This window comes from Capsella rubella, unplaced genomic scaffold (assembly GCF_000375325.1).
Source record: "Capsella rubella cultivar Monte Gargano unplaced genomic scaffold, Caprub1_0 scaffold_3, whole genome shotgun sequence".
In the NCBI taxonomy this organism is placed as follows: Eukaryota; Viridiplantae; Streptophyta; class Magnoliopsida; order Brassicales; family Brassicaceae; genus Capsella; species Capsella rubella.
In genome coordinates, this window is record NW_006238921.1 from 1,292,612 (window position 1) to 1,316,053 (window position 23,442).

At 39.3% G+C, this 23,442-nt stretch overlaps 4 protein-coding genes across 5 annotated transcripts; 1 reads left to right on the top strand and 3 right to left on the bottom strand.

Annotated features, from left to right (window-relative positions):
- Nucleotides 1-5,446: 5,446 nt before the first annotated feature.
- LOC17891720 (mediator of RNA polymerase II transcription subunit 14) lies at nt 5,447-12,623 on the top strand. Of its 2 annotated transcripts, none has more exons than XM_006296759.2 (8): nt 5,447-5,881; nt 6,692-7,717; nt 8,164-8,261; nt 8,338-8,512; nt 8,594-9,350; nt 9,431-10,446; nt 10,529-11,550; nt 11,642-12,623. In XM_006296759.2, the coding sequence occupies exons 1-8, from the start codon at nt 5,672-5,674 to the stop codon at nt 12,429-12,431; spliced, it is 5,094 nt and encodes a 1,697-aa protein (XP_006296821.1). In that variant the 5' UTR covers nt 5,447-5,671; the 3' UTR covers nt 12,432-12,623. The 2 variants fall into 2 exon arrangements, with proteins under 2 accessions (XP_006296821.1, XP_006296820.1); XM_006296758.2 differs by having other exon boundaries at nt 9,482-10,446.
- LOC17893231 (pentatricopeptide repeat-containing protein At3g04750, mitochondrial) lies at nt 12,538-15,704 on the bottom strand. Its single transcript, XM_006299610.2, is given in 2 exon segments — nt 12,538-13,701; nt 13,704-15,704. Coding segments are annotated over 2 exon segments (1,962 nt in total). The 5' UTR covers nt 15,634-15,704; the 3' UTR covers nt 12,538-13,669.
- Nucleotides 15,705-16,037: 333 nt separating this feature from the next.
- LOC17893324 (pentatricopeptide repeat-containing protein At3g04760, chloroplastic) lies at nt 16,038-18,209 on the bottom strand. Its single transcript, XM_006296546.2, has one exon. The coding sequence runs from the start codon at nt 18,030-18,032 to the stop codon at nt 16,209-16,211; it is 1,824 nt and encodes a 607-aa protein (XP_006296608.1). The 5' UTR covers nt 18,033-18,209; the 3' UTR covers nt 16,038-16,208.
- A 3,396-nt stretch (nt 18,210-21,605) lies between these two features.
- On the bottom strand, nt 21,606-23,262 carry LOC17892274 (40S ribosomal protein Sa-2). The gene is made up of 5 exons (XM_006298169.2): nt 23,073-23,262; nt 22,550-22,812; nt 22,266-22,463; nt 21,981-22,179; nt 21,606-21,900 (listed from the first exon to the last, which is right to left on the bottom strand). Exons 1-5 carry the CDS (start codon nt 23,218-23,220, stop codon nt 21,827-21,829), a joined length of 882 nt encoding a protein of 293 aa, XP_006298231.1. The 5' UTR covers nt 23,221-23,262; the 3' UTR covers nt 21,606-21,826.
- Nucleotides 23,263-23,442: the final 180 nt, after the last annotated feature.

A 23,442-nucleotide genomic window follows, 5' to 3' on the forward strand; every position in this document is an offset into this window, starting at 1 on the left:
CAACAATGTCAATCGATTACGCAAAGAACAAAAAGCCTAAGAAATCATATAGAAGGCAAAGACTTAAGAGAGTTTTAATGATATATAATACCTTTTTTTTTTTGAAATGGCGGAACATGTCATGCCCATGTCGTCAACCCTAAAAATATGGTTATAATTTAGCAAACAATATGGTTATAGCTAGCATTGTCACAAAGGAGCTAAAGACAATAATATTAGCGTCAATACATGAATTGCTCCATGTAAATTATTAAAGCATATCTAAAAATAAAATATGTATAGCAACATGATAATCATCAACATCATTTATTGCTACACATAATCATCACTATCATGCCCAATTCCTTCATGCATGATTACGATGGAAGATGGATAATGGATAATGGATACAGGGGCATCTCATCACTTGACAGGACGATTTGAGACATTGTCAAATGTGAGGGATATGCCACCAGTGTTGATAATTATGGCAGATGGGAGAGAGCAAGTCTCTCTCAAAGAGGGGACAGTTTGTCTTGGTTCTGGTTTGGTGTTGAAATCGGTTTACTATGTTAGAGAATTGAAGTCAGACTTGATCTCTGTGGGTCAGCTAATGGATGAAAACAAGTGTGTTGTTCAGTTAGCTGACAGGTTTCTTGTGGTTCAGGACCGAGCTTCGAGGATGGTGATTGGAGCTGGTAAGAGAGTTGGTGGGACTTTTCACTTTCGAAGTACGGAGCTTGCTGCTGCGGTAACAACGAGAGAAGATGGGTCCTTTGAGTTGTGGCACAAACGGTTGGGACATCCATCAGCAAGAGTTGTTGCATTACTTCCTTGTGTTTCTAGTTCTGTTTCAGTTGCTAGTTTGAATAAGACTTGTGATGTATGTCTTCGGGCAAAGCAAACAAGAGATAGTTTTCCGATCAGTTTGAATAAAACTTCAAAGATTTTTGAGCTTATTCATGTTGATATCTGGGGACCATATCGAGTTCCTTCACATTCAGGAGCTAGATATTTTTTAACGATTGTTGATGACTTTTCAAGAGGAGTTTGGCTATATTTGTTAACAGACAAAAGTGAAGCTTCAATACATTTGAAAATTTTTTTCTCTCTCACAGAAAGACAGTTTAACACAAAGGTGAAATCAGTTCGGAGTGACAACGGTTTGGAATTTGTATCCATGACAACATTCTTCCAAACCAATGGAGTTCTACATGAAACATCTTGTGTACACACACCGCAACAGAACGGAAGAGTGGAAAGGAAACACAGACATATTTTGAATGTTGCAAGGGCGTTAAGATTTCAAGCGAATCTACCAATTAAATTCTGGGGGGAGTGTGTATTAACGGCTGGATATTTGATAAACAGAACACCGAGTTCTGTTCTTGGCGATATAACTCCGTTTGAAAAGTTATTTAACAAGGCTCCGTCATTTGATCATCTGAGGGTATTTGGAAGCTTATGCTATGCTCATAATAAAACAAGACATGGTGATAAATTTGCATCAAGAAGTAGAAGATGTGTTTTTGTTGGGTATCCACAAGGAAAGAAAGGATGGAGAGTATATGATCTTGAAAGCTTGGAATTTTTTGTCTCACGAGATGTGGTATTCTCAGAGGAGAAATATCCATTCTCCATTGAAACACAATTACCTTTTCTCGATGATGAAGAAGAAGGTAACATTTTGTGGGCTCCAATTTCTGAGGGAATTTTAGGAGATGACGAAGTTAATGGGCCAGTGCCGAATAGGCCCATCAATACGTCTCCACCTGCTGCGCAAAGGACTGTTTATGAAATTGGGTCCACTAGCCACACAACTGAACCGGCCCAATATGATGAAGAGGCAACACGACCCAGCAATGAACAACAAACAAATGTATCGTCGTCTTCTTCTTCTCTAGAACCAGAAAACGAAATTGCTCAATCAGAACCTAGAATGGGTAAAGGCCAAAGATCGAAGACATCATCGATAAAGCTGAAGGATTATGTTGTCAATCCGAAACCGAAGCAAACCAAAGAGAGCTGTAACGTGGTGTATCCGATTGCGAAACAAGATACAACACAACGATTTTCGGAGCAACATGTAGCGTATGTAGCGGCTGTGATTTCTACTGTGGAACCCAAATCGTTCAAAAAGGCAATGGAGGATGAGAGATGGGTAAATGCAGTGGGATTTGAATATGAGGCTTTGGAGGAAAATCACACATGGGACATTGTTGATTTACCCGAAGACAAGAAAGCAATTGGGAGTCAATGGGTTTTCAAAGTTAAGTTCCAATCAGATGGAACTATTGAACGCTATAAGGCAAGACTAGTAGCGATGGGTAATAAGCAAATTGAAGGAGAAGACTACGGAGAAACTTTTTCTCCCGTGGCTAGAATGGGCACAGTCCGGTTATTTATGGACACGGCGGTTAAACATGGTTGGATAGTGCATCAAATGGATGTTCAAAACGCATTTTTACATGGAGATTTGGAGGAAGAAGTGTACATGCGTTTGCCTCCGGGATATCAGTTAGAAGATAAAAACAAAGTTTGTAGATTGCGGAAGTCACTCTATGGTCTAAAGCAGGCGCCGCGGTGTTGGTTTGCTAAGCTAACTACTGCATTGAAGAAATATGGATTTGAGCAGGCATTGGGTGATTATTCTCTTTTCACTTATGAAAAAGGTACAATCCGTATACATATTCTCATATATGTTGATGATCTAATAATTGCTGGGAGCTGTGACAAAGAAACAGAGGCGTTTAAGGCATACTTAGCTTCATGTTTTAAGATGAAGAATTTAGGCGAATTGAAGTACTTCTTGGGCATAGAGATAGCTCGCAATGCATCTGGTATGTATTTGTGTCAAAGAAAATATGCTCTCGACATCATTGCGGAAACGGGTATGTTGGGTGCCAAACCTGCAGCTTTTCCATTGGAACAATGTCATACACTACACTTTTCTGATTCTCCTCTTTTACCGGATGCAACACCTTATCGAAGGTTATTGGGTCGTTTGATCTATTTGGGAGTAACTCGTCCAGACTTAGCATATTCTGTTCATGTTTTGGCTCAGTTTATGAAAGAACCACGTGAGGTTCACTGGGAAGGAGCTTTGCGAGTGGTTCGCTATTTGAAGTCGGACCCGGGACAAGGTGTTCTATTACGTTCGAATAGAAATTTTCAAATCACTGGTTGGTGTGATTCAGACTGGTCTCGATGTCCTGTGTCAAGACGATCAGTTACTGGTTATTTTGTGCAATTTGGTGACTCTCCGGTATCTTGGAAAACAAAGAAGCAGAAAACGGTTAGTCGTTCTTCAGCAGAAGCAGAGTATCGGGCAATGGCAGACTTGGTTCAAGAACTTATTTGGTTAAAGAGAATGTTGGGATCGTTGGGAGTAATGCATGTTCAGCCGATGAATGTATTTTGTGACAGCAAATCAGCCATTCACATAGCAACAAATCCGGTTTTTCACGAGCGAACGAAGCACATCGAGAATGATTGCCACTTTGTGCGAGATGAAGTGGTTACTCGTAACATTCTTTTGAGACATGTCAACACAAAGATACAACTTGCAGACATTTTTACAAAACCTCTCGGCAGTGAAGGATTTTGGCAGTTTCGGTCCAAGCTGGGCATTCTAAACTTGTATGCTCCAGCTTGAGGGGGGGGTATTGGAGTATGGGTTACTCACCGGTTATTGCTGGTTATGTCGGTTTACTAAATTCAGCATATTCGTCGTATATAGTTTGTATCGTCCGTAACAGAGGGATAGAATAGTTGTAAAGGGTTTGGGATTCTCCTAGATTTCTGGTTTTTGAGTATTAGCTAGTTTAGCTTTCCCTATATATGTAATCGATAGGTTTCAACATCAATACACAGAAAACTCTTTGATATTGCTTTTGTTCAGAATCTGATCTAAAAAAGTGAAGGCCAAGTTGACAACGACTTCATCTTAATCTACATGCCAATAGTTTTATAATCGATATTGATTAAATACCAAAGATATAAATGAAAGGATTACGGTATTTCTGTAATATTGATAATTGCAAAATCGTTACTGTTTATGTAATACCCCTTCTCGTTCCTGCTCGTATATATAAAAAAGTCATATGTAAACGTGAGGGGGAGGAGATAAATAGGTCCACCTGGGTCGGAAAACACCAACCCCTATATAAGTGATAGAGATGTACTGATGTACACCTCCTCGTGTGGGCTGGGTCCGGTGAAAAAATTCATGTCTTTTGTGTTTCTCTATCCAACCAAACCACGAACATGCATTATTACACAGGTTCACACGTACGTGTGCAGAGCCCTTCGACAAAGTATTCATCAATTTTAAATGCATGAATATTGTTATATGGATAGTGTGCCTCTGGTCGCCTTAACGACGTCAACGTCTTCCTCAACCTTGCCATCTTCCTTACAACCACGCACACAACACCTTTTCCATTTTTTCTTACATTTCTTTTTCCAATATAACTTAGTGTATTATCAACTAGCAACTTTCATATTTATAACTTTAGAACCACCATTTTATCATTTTTCACAAAGTATATACATATGTCAATTTGTGTGAACAAGACAAAAAAATTTCATAACTTAAAAAGAATAAACAAAACCTTGTTTTTCGTTTTCGAAATAGTTCCAAAAGTTTCTTCGACTCGGATATGTTAGCGGAACGTTCGCATATAGTAGCCATCTCACTTCCTCGTCTACATGGATACAGTGGTTTAGGACAAAAAGATATTAACATACATATATATCTATATATAATACCATCTTTGCACAAAAAATAATTTATAATACCATCAAAAAATTTCATAAACGTAACTCTTTTGTTTTTCATAAACGTAAATACTCGTAGTCAAAAGCTTTTAGTTATGCATATTGTGGTCATAGGGTGATACGAAAACTTTACTTCTATGTAATGTACTCTATAATATAACAAATAGTTCAAAAGTAAAATACAAAAGATCATTTTTTACACCAATTATTTTTGCAAACATCATAGACTAATAATGAATAATAATTAGAAAAATACACAGAAAAATATGTATAGACAGCTTTTAAAATACATGGCTGGGCCTTTTGGCATTGGGTTTTGAAGAAATATACAGTACTATAAAACATTTTTGCAGAAATTAGTTGGACAACTGAGAAGGGCCTTGCTAATACGCAATGAAACTTCACACACCCCTTCTACTAGATACTGTTACTATACATTGTTTCGTGAATCCTAGAGAGAACCACACTCTACACCATCTCCGTCGCCGGTGATGCTATTTGAATTGGATATTTGGATGATGTTTAAAACATAAACGTATGATTAATATTGCAAAGTACTGTATGATGAATGTGTAACAGTATAGTGATTAGTGACGTGGATAAAAGAGAGCCCCCACACAAAAATAGATTTTTGCCGTTTATTTAGTTTAGAAAAATTGTTTTTTTTTTTTTCTTTTAATCTTCCGTTCAACGTTTGCTTCGTCTCTTGTCTTCTTCCCTGACCCCTTTCAATTCTAAACCCTTTTCTCTCTTATTCCGAATCAAATCCGTTTGCTGGAAAAGGGAAGCTTTGTTGTCGTGGTGCGGGGGAAGCGGAGGAAAACACTTATCAAAACCCTAATTTTGTTTGTTGGAATTGTGGATCTCCCAAGTTTCTGAATCGGGTGGTGGCGATTTTGTTTCTTTGTCCGCTATGGCGGAATTAGGGCAACAGACGGTGGATTTCTCCGCTCTTTTTGGTCGAGCCGCTGAGGAATCGTTCCTTTCTCTTAAGGAACTTGTCGAAAAGTTTAAGACCACGGAGCTTTCTGATACTGATAAGAAGGTTAGCCTCCTCAAGTATCTCGTTAACACTCAGCAACGGGTTCTCCGCCTCAATGCGCTCGCCAAGTGGTGTAAACAGGTTTCTCTTTCTCCCTATCCTTTTTTTTCTTTCTTTTTGGGTTTGTCGCTCCAAGTCAAAAGTTGGAACCTTTCTTGTATTCCAATTACATATGTTGCAAAATTAGGGTTATTGTTTGTCGATCTAAGATGTTTTCCCAATGGGTTTAGTTTTGAATTTAGTTCCTTGGGATGTTTTTCTCTACCAGTGATTGATTGGCAATGAACGGGCAAGCCTATTCATGCCACCCAGACGTATGTGTGTCGCATTGCAATTGTATGAAGTTATGTCTTTTAATGACTCTGGCACATTGATTGAGCCAAAGTGTTTCATATAGTTGCTGCGTTTCTTACTTCTGGTGTTAGTTTAGTTTTCTATTTGCTTGCTTACGGAGTGTTATAAAAGCTAAGAACTTTACCCTTGGTTGAGTTTCACTTTCTCCAAAAACATAGTCAATGGACTGTTTAGGATACTGTTTGGTTGGTGCATGTGGTAGGAACATCGTATACTATTTTTAAGTTTATGTAAGTCTCTACTGTTTACTAGGTTTTGTGCTAGTTAGAGATAAAGTTCCATGGAACTTCACATTCCAAATAGGCCTATCTTTCGGTTCTGTTATTTGTGCATATTATAAGAAAATTTGGACTGTAGTGTCTCTGTGAAATTATAAGGTAGCTACTTGATCAAGCGATCAACGTTCCATTTTTTAAAAGTTTTAAGATTTTCTTGATTATTCAGGTTTGCGCTTGTGTTCACTACCTCTACAGAGTAACTACTTGGAAACTTTATTGAGCCGCGTATTAATTTTTGACCTCACCTCCTTGGCTGCAGGTTCCTCTTATAAATTACTTTCAAGACCTTGGGAGCACATTATCAGCTCATGATATATGCTTCACACAAGCTGCGGATTCGCTGTTTTTCATGCATGAAGGTCTACAGCAAGCTCGCGCTCCTGTCTATGATGTTCCTTCTGCTGTTGAGATTTTGCTGACAGGCTCTTATCAGCGCCTGCCAAAGTGTCTAGACGATGTGGGAATGCAGAGCTCGTTGGATGAGCATCAGCAGAAACCAGCTCTAAGAAAGCTTGAGGTACTTGTACGTTCCAAACTTCTTGAAATCACACTTCCAAAAGAAATATCAGAGGTGAAAATTTCTAAAGGTACAGTTACCTTATCCGTCGACGGGGAATTTAAAGTTCTTGTAACTCTTGGTTACCGAGGGCACCTATCCATGTGGAGGATATTGCATTTGGATCTTCTTGTTGGAGAAAGAAGTGGCCTCATTAAGCTTGAAGTGACAAGACGGCATATACTCGGAGATGATTTAGAGCGTCGAATGTCTGTGGCAGAAAATCCATTCACAATATTATATGCGGTGCTCCATGAGCTGTGCGTTGCCATTGTCATGGACACAGTCATAAGGCAGGTTCGAGCTCTTCTTCAGGGAAGATGGAAAGATGCAATTCGCTTTGACTTAATTTCAGATACTGGCACCACACCAGCGAACCAAGAAGGAGAGGCAGATTCTGTTAGTCTTCGAACGCCAGGAGTGAAACTTATGTACTGGTCCGATTCTGATAAAATTTCTGGTCCATTCATTAAAATTGAACCAGGGCCAGATTTCCAGATTAAGTGTTCTCACAGCACATTTGTAATTGACCCATTTACTGCCAAGGAAGCCAAGTTTTCCCTCAATCAGAGTTGCATTGACGTGGAGAAGCTTCTGCTTAAAGCTATATCCTGTAATAGATATACCCGTCTTCTTGAAATTCAAAAAGAGCTTTTGAGAAATGCTCGAATTGCCCAGGCTCCTGGTGATGTCATCCTTCAGGCCCTACTGGATGAGCCTGCTACTGAGGTAAAAAGAGTTGGCTTTAGCTCAAAATTGGATATTTTGTTTCTTGAAAGTTTTAGGAGATTTCCCCAGGTTACTTACACTAGTTGGACGGACATTAAGTATGCCACTTGAATGTCAATAGCCAGATTATTGTTTTCTGATGCATAACTTGTTTGCTTAGCACTATGTTTAAAAAAATCCCTTACTAATTTTTCCATAATCCATATCGTCATGCTAGAGAACATGAAATTAAGCGTAATTGCAAGTGTAAAATTCATTGATGGTGGAACATTAGTTCGTAGGTTTCGGTAGGCTATATTCTTTTTTTTTGCACAATTTCAGTTGTCAAAAGTAGTGAATATTCTACAATGCATATGTTCTTTGGCCCAGCTTCTTTTAGCTCATGAGCCTCATGCCATATATATCTTACTGTTGGTGATTTTTATTTAAATTCCCCCTTTTTTTAGGGAGGTACCATGGTAGATTTTAAGGAACAAGTAGAGCCAGAGGTTTTACGTGTCCGAGCCTATGGATCATCATATTTCACACTCGGGATAAATATAAGGTATAATATTGACATGTTTATATTTGAAAGTTCTTCTTTTGGCCTCGCTTCTCTAATTATATATTAATGATTGCAGGACTGGTCGGTTGCTTCTTCAGTCATCCAAGAGTATCTTGACTCCCTCCATTTTGGAAGAGTTTGAAGATGCTTTAAATCAAGGAAGTATAAGTGCAGTTGACGCCTTCATTAACATGAGAAGCAAAAGCATTTTGCACTTTTTTGCTGCCATTGGCAAATTTTTGGGTCTCGAGGTAGTAGTTTTTTTTTTGCGTCAGCCTATCGTTCATGTTTCAATTTTGGAGTTGTGAGTATTGAAGCCCGTGTTTACGCAGGTCTATGAACATGGTTTTGGTATAAGCAAAGTTCCTAAAAGCGTCTTGGATGGGTCAAGCATTCTGACTTTGGGATTCCCAGACTGTGAAAGCTCTCACCTCTTGCTCATGGAGCTCGAAAAGGACTTCACACCATTGTTTAAATTAGTGGAAACTCAGATGGATGGTGCGGGACAACCTCAGTCTTTCAATGATCCGAGCAATATATTGCGAGTCAAGAAAATTGATATTGGGCAGATACGGATTCTTGAAGATGATCTTAACTTGATTACATCCGATGTGGTTAGATTTGTATCTTCATTTTCAGATACTGAGTCTATAAATCAAGCATCTGGACAGCGTCATCCTGGATTGGTTGACGAGGCTTCGGCAGAAATGAGTGGAAGCCAGTTGAGTTTCTCTAGCATCATAGATGAAGTGTTTGGACTGCAGAAAGGGACATCGTCTCTGGTCTCAAGTGATGGGCATGGTTCAGTTCCCAAAAATTTCTCTGTTGTTAACGGCCATGGAAAAGATCCAATGTTGACTAGCTATCATTCAGATTCCTTGTATAATCTGCAGGGTCCCTTACAGTCTGGTTCTTTCAATATGCTATCATCTCCTCATGGGAAGGGTTCAGCTATGAAGAAAATAGCCATCTCTAACTCTGAGCAGGAGTTATCTGTGATACAGTCTCCATCCCTATCTGCTGGGAATGGAGTCTATGAGTCAGGCTCTAGACTGGTCACCGAATCCACATCGTCACCTCTTCCCGTATGTAAGAACCTTTTCTATAGCCTGTTTTTCCATTCGTAGAACTTTCAAAATATCAGAATTTCTAATTTATATGATTTGCAGCACAAACTACTGATCTTTCAACTTTATCGGATTGTCCTTTGCTGAAAAAAGGCCAGAAGTCTCGGAAACGTTCAGCTTCAGATTTGCTAAGATTGATCCCATCTCTCCAGGGAATGCAAGGTGTTGCTAGTCCTAATAAGAGAATAAAAACCGCTGGGTTGGTACAGAGGGAATTAGTGAAGAGTTGGATCCCTGCATCACAGACCTTATCCACTGCCGTGACAACTTCAACAAAAACTATTGGATGCAGCTATTGGAATCTTATAGCTGAAGCAAATAAGGGGAACGCACCTTCAACCGTTTTTGTCTATGCTCTTCTCCATGTGGTCAGGCATTCTTCGCTGTCCATCAAGCATGCCAAACTAACTAGTCAGATGGACGCATTGGATATTCAGTATGTTGAGGAAATGGGACTAAGAGATGCATTTTCAGATATATGGTTCCGTCTTCCATTTGCTCAAAATGATTCCTGGCAACATATATGCTTGCAGCTTGGTAGACCTGGAAGCATGTGTTGGGATGTGAAAATAAATGACCAACATTTCAGGGATCTCTGGGAACTTCAGAAGGGAAGTAAAACCACACCGTGGGGAGCTGAAGTTCACATTGCAAACTCGTCTGATGTTGATTCCCATATCCGTTATGACCCTGAAGGTGTTGTTCTGAGCTATCAATCTGTGGAAGCCGATAGTATAAAGAAGCTTGTGGCCGACATACAAAGGCTTTCAAATGCTAGAATGTTCTCTCTTGGTATGCGGAAACTACTTGGTATTAAACCAGATGAAAAAACAGAAGAGTGCACTGTTATTCCTGCTATTAAAGGACCGGCTGGAGGGAAAGGCACTGGTGAGCCAGTTGATAGATGGAGAGCTTTTAAAATTGAGGCAGTGGGATTAACAAGCCTGTGGTTTAGCTTTGGTTCAGGCGTCTTGGCGCGCTTTGTTGTTGAGTGGGAATCAGGCAAAGATGGATGCACCATGCATGTATCCCCTGACCAACTCTGGCCACATACAAAAGTGAGTTGTTCGCACAGCTTAACAGTTACTCTTACGGGATATGAATATTTTCCTTTTCTCATTTTGGGTTATTCTTGTACAGTTCTTGGAGGATTTCATAAATGGAGCGGAGGTAGAATCTCTTTTGGATTGCATTCGACTTACTGCTGGACCTTTGCATGCATTAGCTGCCGCTACTCGCCCTGCCCGAGCTAGTACTGCCACTGGCATGCCTGTTGTACCCACTACAGCGTCTTCAAGGCAATCAAATCAGTTACAACAAACTCCTTCAAATTTAGCAGCTCCTAATGCTGTTGGCCAGTCTGCCTCAACAACTTCTGGAAATACTGTTGCGTCTTCTGCTGCAAGCCCACTTGGTGGAACTTTCCATGGAGTTGCAATGCTAGCAGCAGCTGCAGGCAGAAGTGGACCTGGAATCGTTCCAAGCTCACTCTTGCCCATCGATGTCTCTGTAGTACTCCGTGGACCCTATTGGATAAGAATCATATACCGAAAACGTTTTGCAGTGGACATGAGATGCTTTGCTGGAGATCAAGTCTGGTTGCAACCAGCAACTCCACCCAAGGGTGGTGCTTCTATTGGAGGCTCCTTGCCATGTCCTCAATTCAGACCTTTCATCATGGAACATGTTGCTCAAGAATTAAACGGTTTAGAACCAAATTTAACAGGTAGCCAAGGAACAGTAAATCCAAACAGTGCAAACCCAACTGTTAACGGTGGGAACAGAATTAACTTTTCCCCCTCTAGTGCAATGTCAAGAGCTGCGATGAATCGTGTAGCTTCTGTTGCTTCAGGATCTTTAGTGGTTGGCGCAGGATTGCCTATGCGTAGAACACCAGGCACTGCTGTGCCAGCACATGTAAGAGGCGATTTAAACACAGCCATTATTGGTTTGGGTGATGATGGTGGCTATGGCGGAGGGTGGGTTCCTCTTGTGGCTCTTAAAAAGGTTTTGCGTGGTATCCTTAAATATCTTGGAGTACTGTGGCTGTTTGCTCAGTTACCAGATCTCTTAAGAGAGATCTTAGGTTCAATCTTGAAGGATAACGAAGGCGCTCTCTTGAATTTAGACCAAGAACAACCAGCCTTGCGCTTTTTTGTTGGGTAAGCCAAACCAAGAAACTTAAGCATATCATACCGGGTGTTTATTTATACATTAGTCTGATTATGCTTTCCATTTCTTTTGTTGTTGCAGTGGCTATGTATTTGCTGTGAGTGTCCATAGAGTTCAGCTTCTCCTTCAAGTCCTTAGCGTAAGGCGATTCCATCACCAGCAGCAACAACAACAGCAGCAAAACGGTTCGTCTGCTGCTGCTCAAGAGGAGTTAACCCAATCCGAGATTGGAGAGATCTGTGACTATTTCAGCCGCCGAGTTGCTTCAGAACCTTACGATGCTTCAAGGGTTGCCTCTTTCATAACGCTGCTCACATTACCCATATCGGTCCTAAGAGAGTTTCTGAAACTGATAGCTTGGAAAAAAGGATTATCCCAATCACAACAAGCTGGAGAGATTGCACCTGCACAGAGGCCTCGAATCGAGCTATGTCTAGAGAATCATTCCGGTACAGATTTAGACAATAATTGTGCAGCTAAAAGCAATATCCATTACGACCGGCCACACAACATGGTTGACTTTGCGTTGACCGTCGTTCTTGATCCTGCGCTTATACCCCATATAAACGCTGCTGGAGGAGCAGCGTGGTTGCCTTACTGTGTTTCGGTTAGGTTAAGATACACATTTGGCGAAAACCCTAGCTTGACGTTCCTTGGAATGGAAGGAAGTCATGGAGGTCGAGCTTGTTGGCAACGAGTTGATGACTGGGAGAAATGTAAACAGAGAGTGAGTCGTACAGTGGAAGTCAATGGTTCAGCTACAGGAGATTTGACTCAAGGAAAACTCAAGTTGATTGCAGATAGTGTCCAGAGAACATTGCATCTGTGTCTTCAAGGTCTGAGAGATGGTAACAATAACAACACTCTTTAAAAGGAATTTACCGTATAGAGCGGTATAATTCTTGTCAGTTTTGGGAAATTCTTATATCTTAAATCTTAATGTGTACATACGTATTATGCTGATTTTTCTTTTGTTGTTTTTTTTTTCCGTTGGGGACTTAGAAACGTGTTGTAGCCTTTGAATTTTTCCAGTATAAAGAGGTTTTGCCTCAAGTTGTTACCAGTCAAAGACATGTGAGAGTCCAGAAAATTTGAGAAATGACTAATTTGGCAGGATCAGAAATAATAAAATCTTGAAGTTCAGAAAAAATTCACATTGACAGTTAATTTTGTACTGCTTTTAGGATTTTTACAGTTATAATCAAATTTAGACAGTTAAAAGAGTTTCCAAATCTGTTATAAAAGCATGATTTGTCCAAAAAGAGTAGTGTACTAGTTGTAGATCATAAGCCAGTTTTAGTACTACATGTTTAGGAGAGTCGAGACAAAAGCTGCGGTCTAAAATCAAATTATGTTGAGCCACTTTTGTTTAGTCGTTGGATTCAACTTCAGTTCAAAACGGATCAGCCTTTGAACTAAATTTAAGTTCAAAATATACCAATGATGTCAGACAAAGTTCTGCATTTGTTGCCATCCCCCAATGCAATGCAGGATTCTGAAGGCGGATGATGTTCCGGATATGCAGGTGATATACGGTTATGCTTGGATGTCTTAACTCTGGACTGAGTCAAATCAAGCTCTATGAACCAAAACATGCTTGCTTCAAGGCCAACGAAACTCAAAGGTTCATTCAACCTTTTCCAAATCACCATGGAACAAAGTGGTTCTCCTAGGATCAAAACTATGTCACAGCATCAGGTTATTCCCTCGGTTTCCGTCTTAGCATGAATCTTATATCAAATTCTAGATGAGGATATATCAGTTATCACCACATTTGACGGCTAAACATGTGCTCTCTATAGTACTCTACATGAAAAGGTACTAAAACTCTTGAGTGTACCCAGGAGTTTACCACTTGCTCACTTCATCTTCAAATCCAGAACTTCTATACGGATATTGTCGGCATTATCTGTCGACTGATGATAAGGTTGATCCAAATAGGCGGTATCTCTTTCAAGGAGGAGGATTGTTTTATCCACACAATATAAGCCAACCAGCACCAGCGTTCGTTCTCTTGGGAGCTTTCAACTGCGAAATTATGCTTTACTTTGTGTCGAGAAATATCCTCGCTTATGCATGCTCTCTCAAATGCTTAGATGGCTAATTGATCTATTTTACTAACAAGTCCAAGAGATCCAATTTTTGGACTTCATTTCATCATGCAGATGCTGCAATATTCCTTTGATGTCCAGCCATCTTGGATGGTTTTGCTTCTCTGCAGCCACAAAGCTATGAATTCCCCCTACTCCAACTACACTACTAATTCCTGCAGGCTTCTTTACTCCGTGACTCTCCATTGCATCTCTCGTCTTGTCTGAATACCCCCATCTTCCAGCGGTTGCATATATATTTGACAACAAAACATATCCGCCTTCTTTTTCAGGTTCCAACTTAAGCAATTCTGTTAAAGCCATCTCTGCGGTTTCAATGTCTCCACCTCCCCGGCAAGCGCTTAAGATTGATCCCCACATTGACTGACTTGGTCTCATTGGCATCTTTGTTTGCATTATGTCTTTCGCTTCTTCTACTCTCCCTGCCCTACACAACAGATCCACAAGGCTTCCGTAATGCTCAGTTTCAGGGTCAAAGCCGAATTTCTCCTTCATGTGGTTGAAAACGTGTAGCCCTTGCTCCACGAGTCCACTATGACTGCAAGCTGTTAGGACAGCGAGCAGAGTGACTTTGTTTGGCATCACGCCTTCTTCTTGCATATTTTCGAATAATTGCAGAGCTTGCTGGCCATTTCCATGGAAGGCTAACCCAGTAATCATTGATGTCCATAGCGTGACATCTTTTTCGGTAGCTGTTTTGAAAACCATGAAAGCCCGCTCAATGATACCACATTTGCAGTACATATCTATCAGAGCCGAACTCAGAAAGGCATCACCTTTCAGTTGCAGACGGATCACTAATCCATGCACCCATCTTCCATGGCTCAGATCTCCATTGTTTGCTGCACCACTTATCAAACTAACCATAGTGACGCGGTCTGGTTTGATCTTCTCTGTTATCAACATTTCATAGAACAACTCTCTAACGGCGCTTTGGTCACATCCCTTCTTCGAGTAACCAAAAAGCAGAGAATTCCAAGAAACAAGATCCCTTTTGGGCATCTGATCAAAAAAAGCCTGAGCAGCTTCCATGTCTCCAAGCCTAACAAACCCAGCGACCATGGTGTTCCAAGAACACATGTCTTTCTTCTTCATCGCATCAAAAGCTCTCTTAGCAAGACCAGAATCTTTGCATTTGAAGTACATGTCTAAAAGAGCATTGCTCAGAATCAAATTAGATGAATGACCAGGTCTCCTCCTCTCAATCCAACCATGAACTCCCTTCCCAAGCCTAGTATCTGATAACTGACCAGAACAAACTAGAAGACCCAACACTGCGTACTCATCAGGTTCAATACCATCACCAACCATCTTATAGTACAGTTTCAGTGCCTCTAAACAAAACCCCTTCTTTGCATAACCAACAATCATAACGTTAAAAGAGCTGACATCTGGTTCAGGCATTATAGCAAACACCTTCTCGGCAAAACCCAGACTTCCCAACTCCATGTACAACTTAACCAGAGAATTCCACAGGTAATTCCCAAGAGAGAAACACCCAGAAACAATGATGTGGCAATGGATCTGCTTCACTTCCGACAGAAAGCTCGAAGCTTTCATGAGGTAGAGAAACGTTTGCCTGTCCGGAGAAACACGGTGCCTAATCAAAGAACCATACAGACCAAAGCATTCGTTTTTGGAGGTCGAAACAGCAGAGATCATCGTGTTGTAAACAAATACATTGGGGTTGGGAGTGAACTTAAGAAAGAGAAGCTTCGCCAAGTCGATGTTCTCTGGATATGTGATAGCTGAGAACAAGAGAAGACGGCTCATGGGAAACGTATCGCCAATGAGATTGAAACGCATGATCTGTGCCAAAACCTGCTTGAACTGATTCCTGGAATTGCAGTTCTCGAGCAGAACAAGAGATGGGTGATTTAGCTGAAGGGATTGAACAGGATCCCATGTCGTCTTGCTCCCAGCTTCTGTGGCAAACAATCGAATTCCTCGCCGCACGAACATAGAGCAGGAGCAAAGGCTTTGCTGCAAAGCACATACGCACTACTTCAGTACATATAAGATTGTATTCTTCTTTCGCCTCGATTAGTTTTCATGTCCTCTATAGATTGCTTATGCTTTGTTTTTTTTTTTTAAACTTAATTCATTTATTAATAATTATAATGTTTCGATAGAGTTGTAATCAATAATTAATTCATCAAAAAGAAAACTTGATTTGATGATAGACTTTGTGAGTAAGACTTTCAAACAATGAAGATGCCGAGTGTGAAAACCGCCACAAATTATTTCACTAAAAACCCTTACTATTTTCGGTGTAACTGCAATACAAATACAAAAACTTTATGTATTTGCACAAGTAAACAAAAATAAAAGAAAGCACCTTCTCAAGAATTTGGAAAATACCTTAATACTGTAATTAATCTTTGATCTTAATTAAGAGTTAGAAAGAGATATATGTTTAGGGTTTTCTTTTTGCAAATTTACAATACTAGATTAATTGGTTATGTCTGCTTCTGATTCATCACAGTCACAGACATCAAAAACAATAACAAAACATGTTGTTTCTCGACTCTCACTTATTAATGACCAGAAGTCTGATGAGAAGATCTCTGTAAAACATTAAGCAAAGGGAATGTCCTATGCAATCTCTTGAACGAGTGCTCAGAAATTGCATCTATTCGAACCAGATCATTTGCTAACTCCATTGCTTCTGCTCTATACCCAGCAAATCCGATGCCTTCAATGAGCACAGTATATGTACTTTCGTTTGGCCTACATCCATTTCCCACCATTGATTCCAAAACATCAATCGCGTCCTCGATCCTATGAGCTTTACAGAACCCCAAAAGCACAATGTTGTATGTAACGACCGATGGATGGAACTCACAGCTCCTCATATCAACCAATAGATCAAAAGCTTCATCCACCATGCCTTCTCTGCATAGGCACGATATCATCGAGTTATACGTGATCTCATCGGGATCAATCCCCTGACTTACCATCTCTGATATCATATGTAACGCCCTGATCTTATCTCCGCTGCTCCATAACGCGCTGAACATGGTGTTGTACGAGCTCGAGTTGGGTGAGCAGCCCACTTCTCCTAGCTTCCCGAAAATCTCCAAGGCTTGATCTGCTTTCCCGTTCTTGCACAACGTAGCTAAAACCGTGTTGTAGTTAACTATGTCCGGTAAACACCCGTCCGAGATCATAGTTTCCAAGAACTCAATAGCTAAATCTAATCTACCTTCTCTACAAAACGCAGCGATCAAAGGATCGTAGCTATAAGCATCAGGGCTTAACCCTTTCTCCTTCATAAGCTTAAGCAGATTCAACGCTTCTTCGATCTTCCCATCGCGACATAGAGTAGTAATCAGAATGCTATAAGTGACAACATTAGGATCACACTTCTCGGAGAACATCTTAGTCATAAGCTTCTCTCCTTCTTCCCACTTGCCTTGATTCAAAAGAGCTCGAAGCAAGATGTTATAAGAGATCACATCAGGCTCACAGCCTCTCAATTCCAGATTCCGAACCATCTCAAAGGCGCGATCCACCATCCCTTCTTTACACATTCCTCTAATGATTGTGTTGTAAGTAAACATATCAGGTTTTAGACCTCTAGACAACATCTCATCCAAAAGCTTCAACGCTTCATCAACTCCGCCTTCGAGCATCGTTGCTTCGATCAGAATGGTGTAAGTAATCACAGTAGGTTGGCAATTATCACTTAACAGCTGGTCCAAAACCTTCAAAGCAAGAACAAGTTTCCCTCTACTACACAAACTACCAATCATTATGTTGTAAGTAACAGTGTCTGGTGAGAAACCTTTGCTTCTCATCCTATCAAGAACTCTGGTAGCGTCATCGATTCGGTTCATCTTACAAAACCCATTAATCAACGCGTTGTAAGCAAAAACATCAGGCTGTCCGAATTTCTCGAGAATCTCCATAACCCTAACAGCTTTGGGGATGTTTCTCAGAGTGAAGAAGCCTTTAATGAGCTTAGTGCAGAGTATCACATCGGGGTTGTAACCTTTACGTACCATGCTCTCGAGTAAGTGAAGAGACTCGATGTAGTTCCCTGAACGGCATGATCGATGGAAGATTTTGAGCATCTGGGTATCTCTGAACCCGAGAGAATGTGAATGGGTTTGATGTTGTCTTCGTTCCGTGGGAACTGTTGCGTCTTGTGTTGTGGCGGCTTGAAGGTTTCTCGCCGCCCCTGAAGATGAAAAGGATTTGACATTGTCGTGGTTAGGGTTAGAGTTTGAGAAGCTTAAGAGGGAGCTCCGATTGTGAGATAGTAGTAGTAGTCCATGGGAAGAATTTGAATTGTGTTTCTGAGTTTTTGAGTAGAAAGGGATGGTGAAACCAACGAGGTCAGAGGAGAATGGAGTCATCTTCTAGATAAAGTTCATGGAAGATACTATTGTTGTGGTCTTGTGGGCAAATACAGAGAGTGAAATTGGGGGAACTCAGACAAAGAATCGAAACGGCAAAACTGTAGAGACAATGCGAAAAGTTGGGATTTTGGAAGAGAGAAGTGGGGAAGAAAACAGAGCAGAGGTACACCACTCGTTTTTGTATCTCTCAATGCAATCCTTTTAAATATTTTCCTTAAGGATAGGATTATTTTATTACACGATAAAAGAGTCCCAAAATCCAATTTTTTTGTACTTTCGTACTTCAATGACATTTGTCAACGGACATTAACGTTGACACGAAACGGCGGCGTTTGTTATAAGATTACATTCGATTTTGGGCTTAAATTTACGTTGGTTCAAACATGGGTAATTAAGCCTATATTGTAGATTTATGTGTGTTGAATCTAGATAGAGTGACTAGATAATCTCGATTTTGTATCTAACTAATATATATAAATATCTAAGGAACAAGATTCATATTCAAAAAATATATAATACTTTTAGATCTCTTTGGTATAAAAATTTCCATTACAAGTCCTCTCTCTGAATATTTCTAAGTTATATAACCAAGTAGCGTGGTTAAAAACAAAAAATACGAAACAAAATACAACATAAAAGTATTCAGTTTGATTTGATTTAATTTTTTTTTTTAATGATTGTACCACACTCATAAATCTTACCGAATCACCAAAGGACGCAACTGATGATTTAACATTAACACGATCTAGTTACCCATCAATGAAAATAATATAATGTTCGAAAAAAAGAGATATATAAATAAACGAATTAGACATAGCAAATCAAAGAGTATTCACAACGATCACAAAAGTTAATTACCTGCTTCTCAATTGATAGTCTCTACCCTTGACATGAGACTCTCTTTTTTGAGTCGGAGGGATTGCAAGCAGTCAGTATACTGTATGTCTTCTTCTTCATGCTACAATCATTAGCAGGTGAAGCTACCAGCATGACCTAGTCTCTCTCTCTCTAAGCTAGGATCATATAAGAACAAGAAATATATATATAATATCCTAAGTTACTTAATTATACATATATATATATATATATGAAACTTAAGAGAGAAAGACAAGATCATGCTGGCAGCTTAACTGCTACTGGTACATGGTATACATACATACATACATAATAACATAAATACGAGTATGCTTGGATTTGTGTATCAGTGTATGTGTGCTTTGTGTTAGTTTCTTGTTTCTCGTGTGCGTAGTGAGAGAGTGAGAGAGAGAGAGAGGAGAAGGAGGGGTTATATAGTATGCAGAAGCCTAAGAAGAGTGTGATCTGTGACTGATCAAATCATTATTTGAACATTATTATTATATACAATACGTTTCTTAAACTCTAGTTATTATATATGTTTCTTAGTAGTCGGTCTTAATTATGTAAAATTTTAAGTTCCTTAATTAACACTTTTTCGTGTTTGGTTCCTCGGAAGATTAAGGCAAGATTATTAAGATACACGTGTCCATAATTTTAGATTCCATCTAAAATAAAATTATGAATTGAGGGAAAAAAGAGAAAAGCTTAATTGGTGATGATTCCACATTTACATATATGTTAGGTTGTTAACCAATACAACCAATTTCATCTACTTTTTTGTACTATATAGTTTTCCATTTCATTATAGATGTATGTTTTTCACTTTCTCATCCATGCCATGGGAAACAAGAAAAAACCTAATACCACACCACATGAAATACTACATAGATTTACATTGTAGAATTTCTAACTTATTCCCATTATATATATTGCATCATTTAGTACAAGAATAGTTAAAACGCGAGTACTTTAGTTTGAATTTTGAATCGAAAAGTGAAAAGATGATCAAATATAAATATTTACATTAATATTGAAAACGCGATTGAGTAGTAAGTTTTTATTTCAGAATGTTAAAACAAGAAAGAAAGCATTTGGGGAGTTGCAAAAAGTGAGAGAACATGAACTAGTGTTGTGGTCCCGTTAATTAATTACAGATAAAAGAAGATGCAAATTGAATATTGTCACGCCTAAAGACAACGCATGCTGACACATACAACACCACCATTCTCTACTAGTCTACTATAAGTATATTTTTAGAAGCTGATGATAAAATTAGACACTAAAAGATTTTATTATTTTTCATCCAAGCTAATTTAGGTGTTATATGCATGCACCATGTTGTAATTATTAACACGGATCTCTTATTACCAGTCACATGCAAACCTCATCGATCGAAGAACCAAACATTTTTATTTAAATGCGTATGTGACAATAGAGGATAATCATCGTCGTTTGCATGGCTTGTTCTGCAACATAGTTTGAATTGTCAACTTTTCGACTAGAGAAGAGTTCAGAAAGAAAAAAGAAAAAAAAAAAGTGTTGCATTAGGGTTTCTCGATAGGGAAAGTGTTTGTATATATTTCACTCTCCAGGAAGAAAATTATTTACTTGTTCCATTAACATTTTGATGGGCATATATATATAGCTAGTTTGCATCATCATATATGATAATTATAGAGTAGTTAATCTTTAAGGATGGTGTTAGCATGTGAACAATGAACTGGAAGACTGCAAAAGTACTGTGTTGATGGAAAAGCATAATTTATTTAAATTCTCTAGGTTAGAAATTTTGGAACATAGTTAAGTAATGAATGGTGAGTTCCATACACGCATACTTAAGATACCGTTTCACTTTCGGCTAACAAAGTTAAAAAGATATTTTTAATTATATCAACCCACTTTTGTGGTTATTAATTATAATGTGTTTGGTTGATTAGCCAGCCAAAGCCTCTATTACCCAATCACATGTAAGACATTAAACAATGTTTTAGGTAAATTTGATATCTTCGAGGAAAGAGAATGAATAACTAAACTAAATTGCCTGATTATTTCTCCTATAGTTGTGTTTTGTTAAAGCTGTTAACATTCTTGATGATAAGTAATTTAATTGGTTTGGTCTTTATTTTTTGGTGTAACGAAGTCTAGTTAAAGGTCTCTATTCCAGACATGTTGTAATGATGTGAAGCAGTGAAAGTGAATCCCTTCTTATAGTATTTTACTGATATTGGAAACTTTTAGAACCTTAAAAACGTACGAGAGATATATCAAAACCAATTCTCAAAATCAAAAGATAAAACGTTTTTGTTTCTGTTTATATAAATAGAGATGGAAGAACCTTCGTTTCCTTCCATCCTTTCACTCTGGCATCATCATAATTCATAGGAAGAAGGCCATGTTGTAAAGCGTAAACCAAAAAGAGAAATAATTGCAAAATTGGTTTTCGGTTTAACTAAGGGAATGAATTCCGGTTTAAGATTTGACCGCGATAAGGTAATATGTCGCATTCAGTGGCGGAAATTAACGGCCGACCATTGATTGACAATGGTAAGAAAAAGAGAAAACCACTGTTGGAACTTGGTAACATTCACAGCACCATTTTTGTGTTCACAAAAGTATATTACTAGAAATACAGTAGTAATACACGACTCCCTACATTTTCTATTCATCGTTCTATGGGAGTTTCTTGAGCGCTGTCCATACTGGAGATTCGAAGAAATAACTGACGACGTGAAATAACTTTATATATGGTTGAAACTTAGAAATACCGGCAAAACGGGAGGCTAGTGCAGTAATTATATCATTTTCTCAAGAGACAAGAAGCAAATGTAAAACAGAAGCCAATATGGTCCTAACCCTCTCTAGACCTCGCTATGAATAAAAAATCATGTCCTATATATCTAATAGAGCTCGGGCGAAACAGTCATGAATCACTTTCACGCCCAACCAGCAGCTGGAATAGAAGCTGGAGGTGGAACAGCAGCGTCCCATGATGCAGCAGCAAGCGGAACTTGCAAAAAACAAAACAAAACATTAAAGCCTTTTGTTTTACAGATTCAGAGAGGTAAACACGTGTTTGAGGAAACTAACCATTCACATCAGGTGCAGCTGAAATCGGATGTTGGTTTTCACCAGGCCATGCACCATCAGGGATTTGAGCAGTGGTCCATTGGTCTCCACCAACCATTCCATATTCTGGAGCAGGCAACCCAAAACCAGTTTGTTGTGCATCTTCTTCATCATCTTCTTGCTTTGCTTCTTCAGGCTCCCTGTAGAAAAACAGATCCACCTACACAACGCAACAAATCAAGATCTTGTTAGGTGTTGGACTAGAGCTAAAATCATATAATAAGATATGGATACACTCGACTTTACCATGACATCCCATTTCTGAGCTGGGAGAATGGTTCCACGCATTTGGAGAACCATACGAGCCAAAAGCCAGAACAGGCAACCAATGCTGTGTTTTCCCTTGTTGTTAGCAGGAATACCAATGTCGACAAATCCCATTGGAGAATCCGTGTCACAGAAGGCTATGGTTGGAATGTTTCCCAAAGCACCTTCTTTAATTGGCTGGCAACACCAAAACAAGACAGCATTAGCAAAAACCTAAAACTACCACAGTTAATAAGAACCGAGGTAAAACAAACCCATCTCACCTGATGGTCAGTTCTTGGGTCGGTGAGAATCAACAACCTTGGCTCACTGAAAGAAGTCTGCATCTGGTTAGTGAAAGTACCAGGAGTGTGTCTTCCAGCAATAGCATTAGCACCCGTATACTGAGCAAACTTCAAGACAGCTCTTTGCCCATAAGGCCTGGCTGATTGAACAATAATGTCTTTTGGGTTTTCAATTGCTACAATAACCCGAGCAGCCATTTGAAGCTTATCCCATGTCTGTCCTAGGTTGATAATGTAAATACCTGAGCAATAAAAAAATCGAAACTTCATAAACAAAACAGAACCAAAAACCTCCAAAACATCAAAAGACTCGATGAATCACTCAACGTCAAATCCAAGCAAAGGTGAGACTGGTTTCACGATTTAAATACACAAAACTATGGAAATTGGAGAAACTATCAACTCGAAAGAAACAAGATCAATACAGAATCCATGAAATGTGGAATCATTGCGTCTATATACTATAATTATGAAATTTGGATGGAGATGATGAGAGTGTTACCGTCGTTGCGTCTCTTGAAGACATAACGATCCATCTGATAATTGCAGTTTTTGGTACCAAGGTGAACATCGGCTGACAACATCATCTGGATATCAGCTTCTTTCTGAGAGAGCTGACCAGCCGCCGTAGCACCACCGTTCGACGCCATCGTTTGAATTGTCTACTTCTCTTCTCTCTTCTCCGGAGAACCCTAAATAGTGTTTGTTTCACTCAAGAAGACAAGAGTCGTAAAATACTAGGGTTTCCAAGGCCCAAAAGGCCAAAAGCCTCAAAAGAAAAGAAGTAAAAACGATGTAGCCCAAAAGTAGAACGAACAAAAGAAAAGTTAATTTGAAACTTACGAAACAGTAACTTTTGTATTTTCCTTTTC

Coding starts and splice junctions, on each gene's coding strand:
- LOC17893324 (XM_006296546.2), bottom strand. CDS start 18,032: ATGACTCCATTCTCCTCTGACCTCGTTGGTTTCACCATCCCTTTCTAC.
- LOC17892274 (XM_006298169.2), bottom strand. CDS start 23,220: ATGGCGTCGAACGGTGGTGCTACGGCGGCTGGTCAGCTCTCTCAGAAA. Junction 22,813..23,072: donor CTTCAAGAGACGCAACGACG/GTAACACTCTCA, acceptor TTTATTGCTCAG/GTATTTACATTATCAACCTA. Junction 21,901..21,980: donor AGCTGCACCTGATGTGAATG/GTTAGTTTCCTC, acceptor GTTTTTTGCAAG/TTCCGCTTGCTGCTGCATCA.
- LOC17891720 (XM_006296759.2), top strand. CDS start 5,672: ATGGCGGAATTAGGGCAACAGACGGTGGATTTCTCCGCTCTTTTTGGT. Junction 5,882..6,691: donor TCGCCAAGTGGTGTAAACAG/GTTTCTCTTTCT, acceptor CCTTGGCTGCAG/GTTCCTCTTATAAATTACTT. Junction 10,447..10,528: donor AACTCTGGCCACATACAAAA/GTGAGTTGTTCG, acceptor ATTCTTGTACAG/TTCTTGGAGGATTTCATAAA.